General features: G+C 34.5%; 1 protein-coding gene across 1 annotated transcript in view; it reads left to right on the top strand.

The window, feature by feature from the left end:
• Positions 1–15,388, top strand: part of ADCY8 (adenylate cyclase 8) — a 122,354-nt gene that overhangs the window by 60,398 nt on the left and 46,568 nt on the right. The window contains exons 6-7 of the mRNA XM_035317647.1: positions 8,550–8,708; positions 12,898–13,168. Of these exons, the coding sequence (XP_035173538.1) occupies positions 8,550–8,708; positions 12,898–13,168 (430 nt within the window). The remainder of the gene's footprint in view (positions 1–8,549; positions 8,709–12,897; positions 13,169–15,388) is intronic.

The following is a 15,388-nucleotide window of genomic DNA, read 5'->3' as shown; positions in this document are numbered from 1 at the left end:
AAATAATGTCTGCATCCTACAGGAGCTGTGAAACCAAAGCCAAAACCAAAGGACTTTGGTCATCCCAAGTTAATTCAGTTCAGATTGTCTTCACTTTGTTTGATAATCATAGTATCTGAATTTCTGGCCATCGGATAAGGTTTGCCCATGGGTTTTCTTTTCAGATTACAGAAGTGTTATCTTACTTATCTTAATGTTCAGCCATATAGTAATCAGGGAGGACCAATCCTTCTTTGGAATATTACAAATACTTCAGTCTACATCTGAGAGAACTTAGAATTACTGACAGTCCACTAATTAGAACTGAAATTGATAGAATTTGCTCAGTTAAAATGAAAAAATAAAAAAATAAAAAATTGAAAAACTGAGTTTCTGCTATATTGATCTGTGCATATTTCATCGATGACCTGTTAAAAATGACATTTTTATGATTATAATGTATTTAATCTTCATCTGAAGTTTTTATGAAACAAATATTTGGTATGTTAAAAATAGTAGGGAAATGACCCAAGATATAAGAAATTATCTTTCAGATTTTCACAATTATGTTCAACTTATACAGATGAATTCACAGCCTTCTTGCAAGGCAGAGAAAGTTTACAGGAAGCATCTAAACATTTAAAGAGTACTGATAAAGATGGCATAAACTATTGTTTATTTTCCATCTTGAAGAGCTCTGTGTTAGTTCTTAAATCTCAGCTATGTTTTAGCTCAAGCACTTAACATAGCTTAAAAACTTGATATTAAAACAGCAACAAAGCCACCCACCACTACTCTCCCCCCCCAAAAAAATAGCATTTATGCTATGAGATCCAAGCTAAACTGGGATTTAGGCACTTGAGATAAATCCATGTAGTTCTAGATCTTTTGATTCTTCTAGTAGTATGTTCTTTTTACAATTAATATAGAAGGTATCTCTAAGTTATACAGACCAGATTTTCTTCTGTAGATCCTCCAAGATCCTATTCTCTCCATTGACACTATGTAGTTCATAGAATCATAGAATCATTAAGGTTGGAAAACACCTCCAAGGTCATCTAGTCCAAACTTCCCCCTACCACCAGTATCACCCACTAAACCATGTCCCTAAATACCATATCCAACCTTTCCTTGAACAACCCCAGGAAGAGTGACTCCACCTGTTGTGATGCCTAGTTGATGATGTCTCAAGGATCAGTACCTCACTTCAGGTGAGGCAGTGCCCAGAAGTCCACCATCTCATGATACCACTACAGAATTTTCCTTTTAGTCTTCTTGATGATTACCCAGTCAGCAGAAATCAAACAAAAATGTAAAATATTTAATTACATAAATTAAACAAACCTGCTTGGACAGGTTGACTCACAAGGGACTTCTAGGTGTTTTAATATGACTCATATCCAAACAGTTAAAGTGTTTATTCATTGTTAATTGAGGCTCTTCAACTTGATCTTAAGGATGCTAAATTTGAGTCTTAAGGGCTTTAAATTTGAGTTTTGCTATTCCACTGCTCTCATTGCAAATGCTCAAAGCTCAGCCAAACAATCTAAAACACTGCTTTCTCTGTAATGTTTTATGCGTCACTGTTTCTTGTTACAGAGCTTATACAAGAAAAGCTTTTCTTGATATTTCAAATGTAATGTATTTTGCTCTCTTAACCATTGAGCTCAATTGAAATATTACTTTAATCCACGGGAATGTTCCACAAAATCTGATTTTTAATCTAAAGCAAGGAAGCTTTGCTCCATCACATTTGTTCATGACCAAGAATTCTAATTCTGGCTGTCTTGCAAGCCCCAACCTTCTGCAAAATGTCCTAGGCTTCAATTGAAAGGGCAAATGAAAATAAAAAGAACAAGCTCTTCATTTTTATGAAGATTCATTTATGTCCATTTATTCAGATGGTTCTCACATCTTTTTACATGCTGTGCAAATCTTCTTGCATTTAAATGTATTGTATTAATGCCTGTCTATTCTGACAGTTTGTAAAAATAAGATAGTAGACAAATGTTTAGTCATCAGATGATAATGTTTCATTTTCACATCTATCACCCAAGCTAAATGGATGTCAGAGATAACACTGAGGGGAACTAACTCTGTAATTGCTCTTATCTATTAAAAATAGTCAGTCATTTTATCTTTATCTTTATTGATATATGAGAAGGGGAAGATCTGTAAGAAGAAAGCAGTCATCAGCATTTTCATTGCCTGTTAGTGAAGTTTAAAAGCAGTGTTGGAATGCCAGAAGGATGGGATTATGGATGGGATATGTGATAAAATTCAAGATAGGAATATCTACTTGCTGACAGTCAATTATGGAGCATAACTTTAAGACCTAACAGTAAAATGAGGTTAGATTTGTTGAAATAATCTCTTCCTCAAATATATTAAAATGGATGTAAAATAGATAAGAGAAAGAGAACATAAAAGTAATTATAAGATAATTTCTAAATATCACATTATGCTCCAGTCAGAGATTAGTATGCTTGTTCATTACTCTTTCAGTTGAGCTGTTAAAAGAGGAATTATTATGTAAAGCACAATGAGAGGCCAAGCAGAAAAGTGACATAAAGGAGGAGGGGAAACAGGAAAGGAATAGAAAAAGGGTTGTTGAGACAACTGAAGGAAATAACTATAAAGAAGAGGAGAGCATACTTCCAAAGTGGAAATTATAGATGACTGTATGTTAATGTCAAGACTGAGATGATAATATTGAATCTTGATGTTATGTCTTCATTTCAAAGAGCTTGTTAATGCATAAAATATACTGTTCTGTGTCACACAGTATATCAGGATGGAAAACTGTATCTTCTATTCTTCAGTTTGGGACACAGTGGCAGTGTAGGTGACAAGAACTGCTTCCAGGTTAAAGATTTTTTTCTTCACCACCATCTTCTCAAATATCTTTATTACTAAAATCCCAAGACTGTGTAAGGAGTCCTCAAGGACTAATTCACATAGTATAATGATGGAAATGCAACTACAATATCCACAAAATTTTGGAAAATTAAGCAAATCTTTTGGCTGGTATATTTATTTGGTAAGTCAAGGAGTTGTGAGTAGATTCTTCTCATGGATTACTTCCCATTAAACTACCAGCTGAAAGAGCAATTATTATAACAGAAAAACATAGTCCCTGTATACAATGTAGACTAAACTCCAGAAACAATCTATAATAAATTGATAAGTCGTTAACATAAATTCATGAGAAAATAAATAAATAAATAAATAAAAGAGAGACTATTTTAGGTGATCTCAGTGATTGAAAACCTGTTAGGTTTTCAGCTTTTTACATGAAAAAAAAAATAATAAATAAAATAAAAAATAAAATTAAAAAAATGCTTTCAACTTCATCTGTTGGGTATTAAAATAAAATCATAAAGTGATTAATGAGGGCTAAGCAAGTTACTTATGTAAAAAAGAAGCAAGGAACTGCTTTCATAATCCATGACTTATTATGAAATTTATCCACTAATGTATTCCATCCACTGATTCTTTCTTGTATAATATACAAGGCTCAACCTATGTTGGAGCTAGCCTTGATTCAAAGAAAACAGAACGTTTCACAAAACCAAAACTATTGTACACCTTCATTTCTGTATGGTGGTGAAAAGAGGCTTTGCAAGATATTCAAAGCTTCTCAGTTCACAAGTGCAGTGCATTTCAGACACAAATCACATCATCAATTTCACATGTCCATTTCAGCCACTGACAATGAATGAACAGAGCATCAGGACAGTATATCTTTCCCTGATTTTGCTGTTGGGTGCCTATATTAATCAAACTGTGTCATGACCAACAGGCTTGTATGCTTCTGAGTCCCCTTTTCTTTGAATGTACTACCAAATACAAGTTATCATAGAAGTGTAAATATTTATATAGTTGTTATCATATAATTTTCAAATGACAAAGCAATTTTCTAATAATATTTATAGTCCCTCATGCTTCTTTCCTGCCTCTCAGAGAAGACAGACATAAAAAAGAGGAGTAGGGCAGTAGTTTAACTCTATCCATGTTGCTATAGTATCAGACTGAGCTCAGAGCAAGTCATTTACATTCATGATAAATCTGATTATATGAAACTTCTTCAGATAACAGTTGTTACTGACACTGGAATCCAGCCCTAATTCCAAGGGCTCCCGTTTGAACTGTCTTCATGGGATAATATCTGCCTTAAATTGTAAATTCAGTGCTTGGAAAGTCCATCTGCAAAGTGTTATATCCTGTGAGTCATGGTACCTTAGCCGTATTCTTTGAAACTTTAGTTTAGTGCACCCTGTTACTAGCTTTTCAAATGTAATGGATGTCTGGTTTGCAAGGATGACGCAGCTCTAAGAATCACACCAAAGAGAGCACTCACCTCAGTTCACCTATTACTGCCTCATGTCAGTACCAAAAAGCATTTGAGTTCTTTTAGGAAAATGCCACAAATCTGTTAGGTACAACCAAAAATTTTTCTATGCAATTGAACCTTAGGATCAGAGGACAGTTCAGTTTAGAGAGGACTACAGGAGATAGATTGATTGCTAGTCCTACTTTCTGCTCAAAGCAGGGTCACTTATGACCCTTGTTTAGTTTAGAAAGCACAGTCTTCCTATTCCTGTTAAAAGTGCATTAAGACAGCAATGGCTATGTCTTGACAGATATCACACACAAACTCCTGAACCTGCAGGAGAGCTAGTCAGCCAGGAAGAGAACATGCTGGGGCTGTTTTAAATATCTCGGTTGGTAGACAGAGCCTTGCACAGTTACTCTGATTAGCATAGATGTGGATGGTGTGTCACTGTCTGAACCTGCAAGGCATGAGTGCCAGGGCATTCTGTTTTCTGGCAGCCTCATAAAAGGTTGAAAAGTAGATCTGTGACTTTTAGTTTACCTTCTATATACAGATAGGAAAGCCTCAGATTAGTAGCACCAAATAATAAAAATAAATAAAATAAAATAAAATAAAATAAAATAAAATAAAATCTAATACCCATCAAAGAATGCTGACCAGACAGAAATGCCAAGATCTAATTAAAATCAATGAAGTTTTCATCACCAACTTGACTGAAATGAGATATGGCATTAATAGCATCAGTCACAATTTCATTGTCCTGAATAAGGTATCTCATAGTTTGTGAGGTAAACTGGGCTGCTTTGTAGAGTATCAATAATTCAGCTTCATGTGTGGGCCTTTTGAAAATATTTGCAGAAAACCTTTTAAACAGTTGAAGCAAATACTTTTAAAAAAATCAGAAACTTAATTCATATTTGAATAAATTTAATAGTCAGAAGAACTAGAAGATGTGGAACATGAACATATGCAAAGAGAACACCCCTTATTTCAATATCTGGTATGCAGTATTATTTACGAGAAATTTTTTCTTTTTTCTAAATAAATGAGAACTAGCTCTACTGAGTATCATGACCCTCATTTTGTAGTCTCAAAGTATTTAACTGCTTTTGTCCTCTAGCAGTGTATAAACAAGACAAGTGTATAAACAAGTGTATAAACAAAGTAAATGGCAGCCTAGCTGTTAGGAAGTTGGATTTGGCTATGGAGACAACTCAGGTGAAGTCCCCTTCTCTATGTAATTCAGAAATGCTTCAATCCATATCATTTCAAAAAAAAAAAAAAAAAAAAAAAAAGTGGCTTTTTACATGCTAATCAATCACTTCACATTTCATCCACAACTATTTCTTCTTTATTCAGGTTAAAACCTTACAACAACAGTTTGCAGAAATATAACATCTCCATAAATGTTCTCAACAGCTCTGTTCTTGGTCTTGTGTTGCAAATAGCAAAGCAACAGAAGCAGGATCAAATCTCCATCATGGTTTGATTCATGTTCTGGACAGTCTGTTTAAATATATCTTACTGCCTGTGGCTCAATTCAATCAGGTCCCTTTATGCAATTATTTTCCTACCTATCAATGTAAGAGTATATTGCTGTGAAGGGCAAGTAAGAGAAGGATGTGACGATAGGGCCCTGCAGGTGCACCAACGCCAGAGCAGACAGAAACACGCGACAGCCCTCAGTCAAAGGATGCAGGCAGGTGGCCAAATCCCCCCTGGCCACAGGTGAAGAGCTGAGATCAAATATCACTTCAGCAGCACATGTGGAAAAGTTGCTGGGAAGCTGTGAGAGACAACAGATGAGACAAGAGGAGATACGGCCTCACTTAGACTCTGCAGTGTCATTCAAGAGGCAGCACGGACAGCAGAGCTACATGAAGCTTTGAACAAGTGCAAAAGTTCTATGTGGCTGATTGAAGTTTTCTCAGAATGCCATTGCATTTTTATAACAAAGAAAAAATTAAAATCCAGCAACTGTTAGTGAATATTCAGGAAACAGAGGGATGTATTACTCAGTTGCACCATTGTTTATACCAGGTCTCTCCAATGAGATGTGTGCATTAATTCCCATAAAACGTAGAGACATAGGGCTATAATTTACAGTATTTAAAATTAAATGACATTATTTACTAGTAATTAAGTACTGTTGTATTTAAAATTTAACAGTCTAATAGAGATTATATATATATGTATAGACAGAGTACACATATATATCCACACTATTAGCCTATTTTAATAAACATGAGCTCCTCTTATTGTGTGCATTTTCCATTTAAAATCTTTTTGCTCAATTACTTCTCTGAATCCAATTAGCTTTTTGTTTCAAGATAAAGAAATCAGACAAAGTGAGAAATAATTATTTTGGCCTGAACAAATAAAAAGGCAGACTGGGGAAACTATTACGTGGGGAATTTTGTGATAATACCTCTGACAATTATGAGTGTTAGTTTCGATGTTTTTGTAGTATATCTATAAAAATATTCACAACACATTAAAAATTGCAGTGTTTTTAATTCTCTTAATTGCTCTCATAATACTTAAGGCACTTCTTCAATGTGGAAGATTTGTTTTCAAGTTCTGTCTTCCAGAGTTAGATGATTGTGTTAAATTTTCGTATTTCAGACCTTCTTGATTGCAAAACAATGAAATTTGTAGATGAAAACTATATACACAGACTATCTAAACATAGATAAATTCTCTCCCAAAGCTTGTTCTTTTTATTAGCTTATAATTAAATTTGTGTAAATCTGTTTCTTTAAATACCTGAAATATGTTAGCTTCCTGATATGATGAAAAGGTCTTCTCCTGTAGACAAATAACTGCACTGCGACATCATATGCCTGTTTTTCTCCAAGGTTTTGGATTATGCAGGGAAAGGAAATAAAGATTAATTGCTCATTTTCAATTCCTCACATTTTTGTGTGTCTGATTTCTCTCCATTTTGAAACTGTTATTTCATTATTTGTTTCACACACTAAATTGGTCCCCCTTTTGCAATAACGAAAGGCCAAGTACTGAATTCAGTAAGCAATTTTCTCCTCTAGAGAGGGTCTGCCAAGGTCATGACTGAGGCTTCTGAAGCAATGGTAGTTAGCTCCAGAGTTATGAAACAGAGCTGTTTATTCTTTACCTGCTCCGTTGTGTGATCTTGCTGCCCTGCTATTGACTTTAGTGACTGTAGAACTGGGACTCTTTACAGAGAAATAGCTGCCTTATTTGTAGGCCAACAGTAACATGCTTTTCCGACCCTGAGCAAGCTATTCAAATATTAATGAACACTAGCTCTAACAGTATTTTCTGTGCAAATAATTGATGTCACTCAGGTAGGACTGGAAAATTATTCTCATTGACACCCCAATGGTTCAATCATCTTAGTTGTGAGTTTAATATGGTGATATGCTGGACTATTCCAACGCAGACTTGGAAGAAGCAGTCCTAGGTTTAAGATACTTCTAAAGTGACTGTAGCTGTGAATGATATGTGTTTTCTCATATCAGAAATTTCATTTAACACAATGAAATTCCCCTTATAGCCCACAGATATATTAATTGAAAACAGTCCTGGGACAAAGTCCCTCTTCTGAGGCTGTTGACAAATATGTTTCTGTGTGTTTATTTTTGAGCAGTGAAATGGTCTTTACCATCACATTGAATGGAAACAACTTATTTTGAATCACATCATTACCATAACAAAGCAAGTAATATTCTGGCCAAATCTACTGCAAGTAATTCACCTTTGGACAAACAGTCTAGAGAGTTTTAGTAAAGAAGAATAACATGAAAAAGAAAAAAAAAAAACTATATCAAATTTTGAAGATTATTCAAAAATAGAATAGAGGATAAAAGTATATACAGATTTGATTATAGTAGGTTTTTTTAAGTTGATTGTCCTTTTATAATTCTAAGCTAATGGACTCAATGAGTTCAACAAATCCAGACATGTTTTTCTCTCCCTATCTTTCCCTTTCTGTCTGATAGAAATAATATGTGTGCCACTGAACCATGCATGCAATTAAGCACTTAATGATAATCCGGCTTTTACAGTCATTTTACACTACCTGTACTTTGCTACCTAGAAAAATTGCTCTTCATTTTGCAGACTAAGTGGTTGTTTATGCCAAATTGATACTGTATTTTACATTGTATTCTTTTCTAAAAGATATAAAAAATGTGGCATATACTTTAGTGAGTCTGGTTTTCGTTTGTTTGTTTGTTTTTGTTTTGTTTAACAGATATGTTAGGTCAAGAACGAAGCATGACATTGACATGAGAATAGGGATACATTCAGGATCCGTTCTGTGTGGAGTGCTGGGCCTGCGAAAGTGGCAGTTTGATGTCTGGTCATGGGATGTGGATATTGCAAACAAACTTGAGTCTGGTGGAATTCCTGGGTAAGGCCACATGTATTTCCCACAGTCAGAAAACATTCTTAACACCATACACTATTCACATTTCCAACAGATTAAGTGTCTTTCCGTTATTCTATCAACTATGATTTCTTGGGCTTCTTTGTTTATTTTTGCCTTTATTATTATTATTATTATTTTGTGATTGGCAAAGATCTGTGAAGCAGAATAACGTAGAAATGGTCCACTTGCAGGGGTTTTGGCAAAGACACTTTTTTTTCCTTTTTTAGCTAAGATTTCATGAAGATGGTCAATGGTCATATTCAGATGATCTGGTACACAGAGATAGCTCAAATTTCCCAGTTAGGTGTTGACCATTCCTGAGTTTCTCCAGGCTTCATTCTGCTTTTGTGAGACACACTAATGTAATTTGTTTTATTTCATAATGCACAAAGTATGGGAAGAGTTATGTCTTCGTAGGTTGATATGGCTAATAGCAAGGAGTTATGGATAGCAGGCTCATAGAATCATAGAATATCCCAAGTTGGAAGGGACCCACAAGGATCAACTAGTCTAACCCCTGGCTCCCCACAGGACCCCACAAAAATCAGACTGTGTGTCTGAGAGTGTTGTCCAAATGCTCCTTGAACTCTGTCAGGCTCGGTGCTGTGATCACTGCCCTGGGAAGCCTTTCCCAGTGCCTGACCACCCTCTCGGTGAAGAGCTAATACCCAGCCTGACCCTCCCCTGTTGCAGCTGCATGCCATTCTTCAAGTCCTATGGAAATTTTCTAAGTAATATAATGCTTTGGTAGATGTTTTGAGATATTTATGCACAGCTATTTATGTATGTGAAAATATAAGGCTTTACATCCACCTGTTTAGTTTTTAATCTGTGGTGGCTAATTCACCTGGAGGATAAAATATTATTTTTGCCTGACATGAACTCTTTTGCACTGCAGTTTGGAAATTGCAGACCCTAAATTTGAAGCAATAGTAGTGGTTGTGGGAATCCTCTGTGCACTTTCAGTTCCCTCTTCCATTGATGAAACATATAGATAGAGATCCCATACAATGATGTAACTTTTGGCAACAGAAAGTAGACATAACAGCCATGGAGATTTTTATGCAGAAAAACTCTAAGTGATTCTGTCACCCTGAGTAAGAGAGGTTTTAAGTCATCAAATCTGAGTCATGTGTTATGCTCCCTACACATACATAAGTATCTGTAAGAACTGTCATATTCCAAGGAAATTACAAAGTTATTTGGTTTATACTGTATTTGCAAATGTGGGCTTCATTCGCTGTTCCCCACAGTCGGCCACTAGGCTAATATGTATTATTAGAATCAGCAGAAAATGAAGCAATTAATGCCCTGAAAACAAGTTCTATACTCTGCAGATGTCACCAGTGTATAAAACTACAGGAAAAAAAAAAAAAAAAAAAAAAAAAAAGCTTTCCCTGCTGCTTATCCCATGAGAGCTCCAGATGACTAAGAAAGGTCGTACTCTGCTTTGTTAACATGAGCAAAACAATTATCTACCTTTCATCATCCATGCCGGCAAAAAGTGTAGTTTATTGCTGTTAATTCATACTGGTAATACAGCTATTAATGAATAACCCAGAGAATGCACCACCTTGCTGGTGTCAATAAAATGCCCAACTAAGTTGCAGTCTATCAGTCTATTGGAGCAAAGTAATTTCCACTCTTGCACATCCATTTGCTAACAAAACAAAACCTGTACATGACAGCAGTTCACTAAGTCTCTCAAAGCAGTGATTTACATCAGACTGACGTCTGATTTCCTGGTGCACAGAGTAGATTTCCTAGAGCAATTAAGGTAACTTTAGCCTCTCCTTACTTCTCCACGTATAAGATTGTACAATGTTATTTAAGAAACATTCTTCTGTCAGGTTCCCATATTCTAATTTTCTTCTCCTGGTACATCTAGGTATTAATCTTTTGTATTGAATCAGCATAAAACTTAGCTAATAATTAATTTTCCAGGACATATCATTGACAGGTATTATTTAAAGCTTTAGGCCTGATATGTTTTCAACAGTAGGATAGATTATACTTTTTGGTTTCAGTGCTCAGTTTAACAATTTACCGTATTTGTATGAAATTAGGGGACTCTTCATTATATATTTTATTTTATTTTATTTTATATTTTATTTTATTATTTTATTACTTTATTTTTATTTGATTTGATTTTGTTTTGTTTTATTTTGTTTTATTTTTAAGCAAGCTGTGGAAAAGGTGAAACCTAAAGTATTATTAATCTACCAACTCTTCATTAGTATTTGGTCCACTTAAGGATATTACATCAATAGCCAGTTCCATACCCTAGTTGAAGCTGTTATCATCTCCATTATAAAATCCATATTTCAGGATTTTAGAATACAATCTTCTAAAACTATATTAGGTTGAAATGCAGTACAAAGATAGTCACCCTGGCAACTAATGTATCATTTTCTTTTTCACCCCTCCTTCTCCCCCCCTTTTTTTTAATTAGTAGTTTACTTCAATCGATTTAGCCTATTGTAAGAGCTAGGAAGTGCATTATCTTTCACAGATATATAATCTGGTTTTAAAGTCCAGGGAAATTTTTTTTTATATTTGGGAAAGTGTTTTTTTTTGTTTGTTTGTTTGTTTTGTTTTGTTTTTCTGTCAGTTTTACTGAGATTTGATTACAAGTGTACTAATCTCTGTGAACATCATAACAGCATGACTTCAGATAGTGAAAGTTGTACAGGACCTATATTGATTTCAGTGAGAAGCTGAAACAAGTTTAAAAAATGGCTGAGCTACAATTTTTTGATCTTTTAATTATAGACTGATGTTTAATATTCCTCATAGACCCAGTTTGTTCTAGGTTCTGATACTCCTGGGTTTTTCACTATGATTAAAGACAATCAGCAGTTGATTCTTCTGGCAACACCTGCACCTTATACAGGTGTTTACAACCCTTTCATTCCAGTAATATTTTGTTCTTATAGTTGTATAGAGGCATTCTTTTTAGTTCCAGAAAAAAAAAAATAAATAAATAAAAAAGTTCCCAGGGGATGTACTAGGACCATTTCCTTCAGTCAAGCCAACCAATTTGCAGTGCCTGAGAAAAATGCCTCAGCACATGCCATCAAGATATGATGAATTTTAGCTAACTCTGAATTTTAGAAATCTGTCTGCAAGCCTGACTTTCAAAAAGTGCAATGAATCCAAAGTTTAAAAAATGAGACAGTTTTAAACTAAAGACACAGTGCATTTATTTTTCAGTTAGCTAAATATCTAATGAATATCTCCTCATGTTGCATTTATGATGTTGTTTTGTAAAGTATTGCATGGCTAACCATGTAATATAATATAATATAATATAATATAATATAATGTAATGTAATGTAATGCAATAACAGTGCAAACCATGTGTTGCAGTGGTGCCTTCAATTTATCCAATATATAGGTGTCTGAAGATTTCTTAAAACTAGAAATAAGAAACTTTAAAAAAAAAAATTATTTCTGTCCTTCTCAAGTAATCATAACTATGATGAAGAAAATCAACACCAAACACCCCCCGGTTTTGTTTTAAGACATCCAAAGACCTATTGTGTTTTTGCAAAATTTCAGCTGTTTATATATCTCATGGAATCATTAGATTCACTTTTGCAAAAGCTTTTAACTCACCACTTAGTCTTACCAGAAATTATCACCCCACCTGCCTAGTACATGATCAGTTTGCATAGTTATTCTCTAATTCACTTCAGATACAATCAGACTGCTAATTTAAATAGTCTAAGGTACCTCAGCTAACTGAAGAAAATTAAAGCACTTTCACAAAAGCTGCTCTAATACATACCATTTATTTTCCTCTGACCATATCTACACAAAGTGGTAATTTTGATTCATTTTGAATAATATTTCACTCAGGAAGATTTATCATTAAACTATTACTGTGAACAAAGGCATCAGATATTAAGATCAAATTGTTTTTCCTGTGACAAGATTTTGTGCATTCATGAGATCATATTGATGAGAATGTGCTTTGACAGTATTTATCCCCAAATCATCATGTTTGTTGAATACATTATTTCATTTTCTTTATAGAAATCACCATATACAACTGTAACACTGTTATTTATCTATCATATAAAAATGGTGCAGAGTCCATAAAACTCCTTGCTACCTATTTATACTAGAGCACAATCAGTATTTGCTACTAATTATTTCACTTATACAGGAGAATCCACATCTCCAAGGCCACTCTGGACTGCCTCAATGGGGATTATAAAGTTGAAGAAGGGCATGGCAAAGAACGCAATGAATTCTTGAGGAAACATAACATTGAGACATATTTAATTAAACAGCCTGAGGAGAGTCTGTTGACTTTGCCTGAAGATATTGTGAAAGAGGCTGTCAGCTCCTCTGACAGGAGAAACAGTGGGGCAACATTTACCGAAGGATCATGGAGCCCTGAACTTCCATTTGATAACATAGTGGGAAAACAGAACGTAAGTCAAACTTCCTTTAATATCATTGAGTATGAATGCATGCTTGAGTGCATTTAAATAATGGAAGCCTCAGAGAAAACAAATTCATCTTTAACCTTTTCAAAGTCATGTCTTAAAGTCATGATTAGTTTGATAGAAATATGAAACAATGAAAACTGTTCCCAATCAGACCTTTTCCAAAAGCATTACAACACTAACTGCTAGCACCTTAGAAACCAGCAGTACTTATACAGTCATAAAAATTGCTTGTGAAGTCTGCTTACTTAGAGGAATTGAAGCTGGAAAGGTTAAAATGCCCTCAGACACCTCTGTTTTCACTGCATTTGAAAAATTGATTAGTCTTTATGAAACAAGGTCGACTACATTTATACTACATTTTTTCTGAGTGATCTGCAATGACATGATATATCCTTTCTTCTGCTGCACATCCTTAGTCCTACTTGTCTTCACTGTCTGTTGAAATTCAAGCTTTGTGTGCAGGTCTTTCTGTCAACTGTCTTCTGCTTCTTGCAAATCTGGTCTGAAGTGATAAGCCTTCACAATCTATCAGTCCATGGTGGTGTCTTCATCTCTTCAGAGTGAATTGAAGTTTTCTGTGATACAAAACATCTGCTTTATTTATGTTCTGTACATCCATGTATCTGTATGTACACTGCCTTTTAGTATTCTCTGTATTTTGTTGAGCTCCCTCTAGTTTCTCATTTCATTGGGAACAGAGGTATGAATGCATGCTGCTGTACCTATCTTCTGATGTCACTCTCTGTCTCCTTTCCCTTTAAGACATTCCCATTTCTGTAGTCCAAAAAAATCTTTGTAGAATAGGCTATCATTTCACTGATAATTTTTCAGCTAAATCTGACCCTGATACTAAGAAAAAAGATGAATAAAATAGAGGATTATTTTTTCTATTCTACTGTTGAAAAAACTCTCACCTAATGAACTATTAAAAAGCTGATGAAAATCATTGAAATAAGAATAGCTAAACTGTTGTTTTACAAAGATGTTTGTCTTATGGCAACAAATGATCCACATCTAGAATTGTTTTTCACTATTTTTTTAAGAATAGAATAGAATAGAATAGAACAGAGCAGAACAGAACAGAACAGATCAGAACAGAACTGATTTTGTATTGGAAGCAACTTGAATTTTATATTACACAGTTTTACAATAAGCTTTTGGGTGGACATTGGCTTTAAAAAATCTACTATTTCAGGTGTGATTAAATTATGATGTAATTTTTAAGTTGAGAGAATAGTCATTACTGCTCACAAATAATGTATTTCAGCTCAAAATTCAGATAAATTTAAATCATACTAGGATATAGTAGCTTTTTTCCAGAGGCATGTCAGCCTTGGACAGGATAGCTGTTTAATAACTGTAATTATGCAGCCTAAAAGGCACTGATAGCAACAGATGTTGAGAATCCAAGTAACAGCAACCTAACAATGTCACTCCATACATTTGAATATTTGCCAATAACACTTAAAAGATTTTTTTTTTCCTGATATATGTTATTACAAAATTTGAGTAACTCTGTTCATGTTTAGCTTAGTTTTAGCTGTAGTCATGTTGAGAAGCATATGAAATGGCAGACTGGTGAGCTCTCTTGCCCAAACTCAAATTCACTGCCATGCATATTCTTTACCCCAGCCTCACTTAGTATAAGGCAACCTGAGGGCAGCCTAAGTCAGTGAATTGAAAGTGTCTTGATATGAGTGAGGAACAGAATAACTACTCTTTATTTACACATTCATAGACATTAACAAAAGATGTAAGGATCTACGGTGCTATTACAACCACGTGCCTTACCTAAGGTTGTGAGGTAAGCCAAGGATGCAAATGTCTGCTTGGAAATTCAGATCGTACCCAATATGGAAGGAGCTTTCTATTATTGAAACAGGTGTCTGGGTTTCTTTTCTAAAGCAGGGAAAGCCAGACAGTAGTTATTTTATGTTAAGAGAATTATGTTAATAATGTTAAGAGAATTTATGTGAAGAGGATTTTATATTAAGAGAACAGGGTTGGATTTCTTCTTTGGGCCTTCCAGAGGGCCTTCCAAAATATGGTGATTAGATGTGGTATTAGAGGCACCTAATGGGACTGTAATGAAGTGAATGAGACAAAAGTAAATTAAAATGTCTGTGTTTTAGTAAGCATGTCTTAGTAATGGCTGCAATGATTCAGAAGTTATTTAAAAAAAAAAAAAAAAAAAAAAAAAAG

Source organism: Oxyura jamaicensis, chromosome 2, assembly GCF_011077185.1.
Source record: "Oxyura jamaicensis isolate SHBP4307 breed ruddy duck chromosome 2, BPBGC_Ojam_1.0, whole genome shotgun sequence".
Taxonomy (NCBI): domain Eukaryota; kingdom Metazoa; phylum Chordata; class Aves; order Anseriformes; family Anatidae; genus Oxyura; species Oxyura jamaicensis.
Note: the sequence above shows the minus strand (reverse complement) of the source record. Positions and strands in the feature narration are given on the sequence as shown.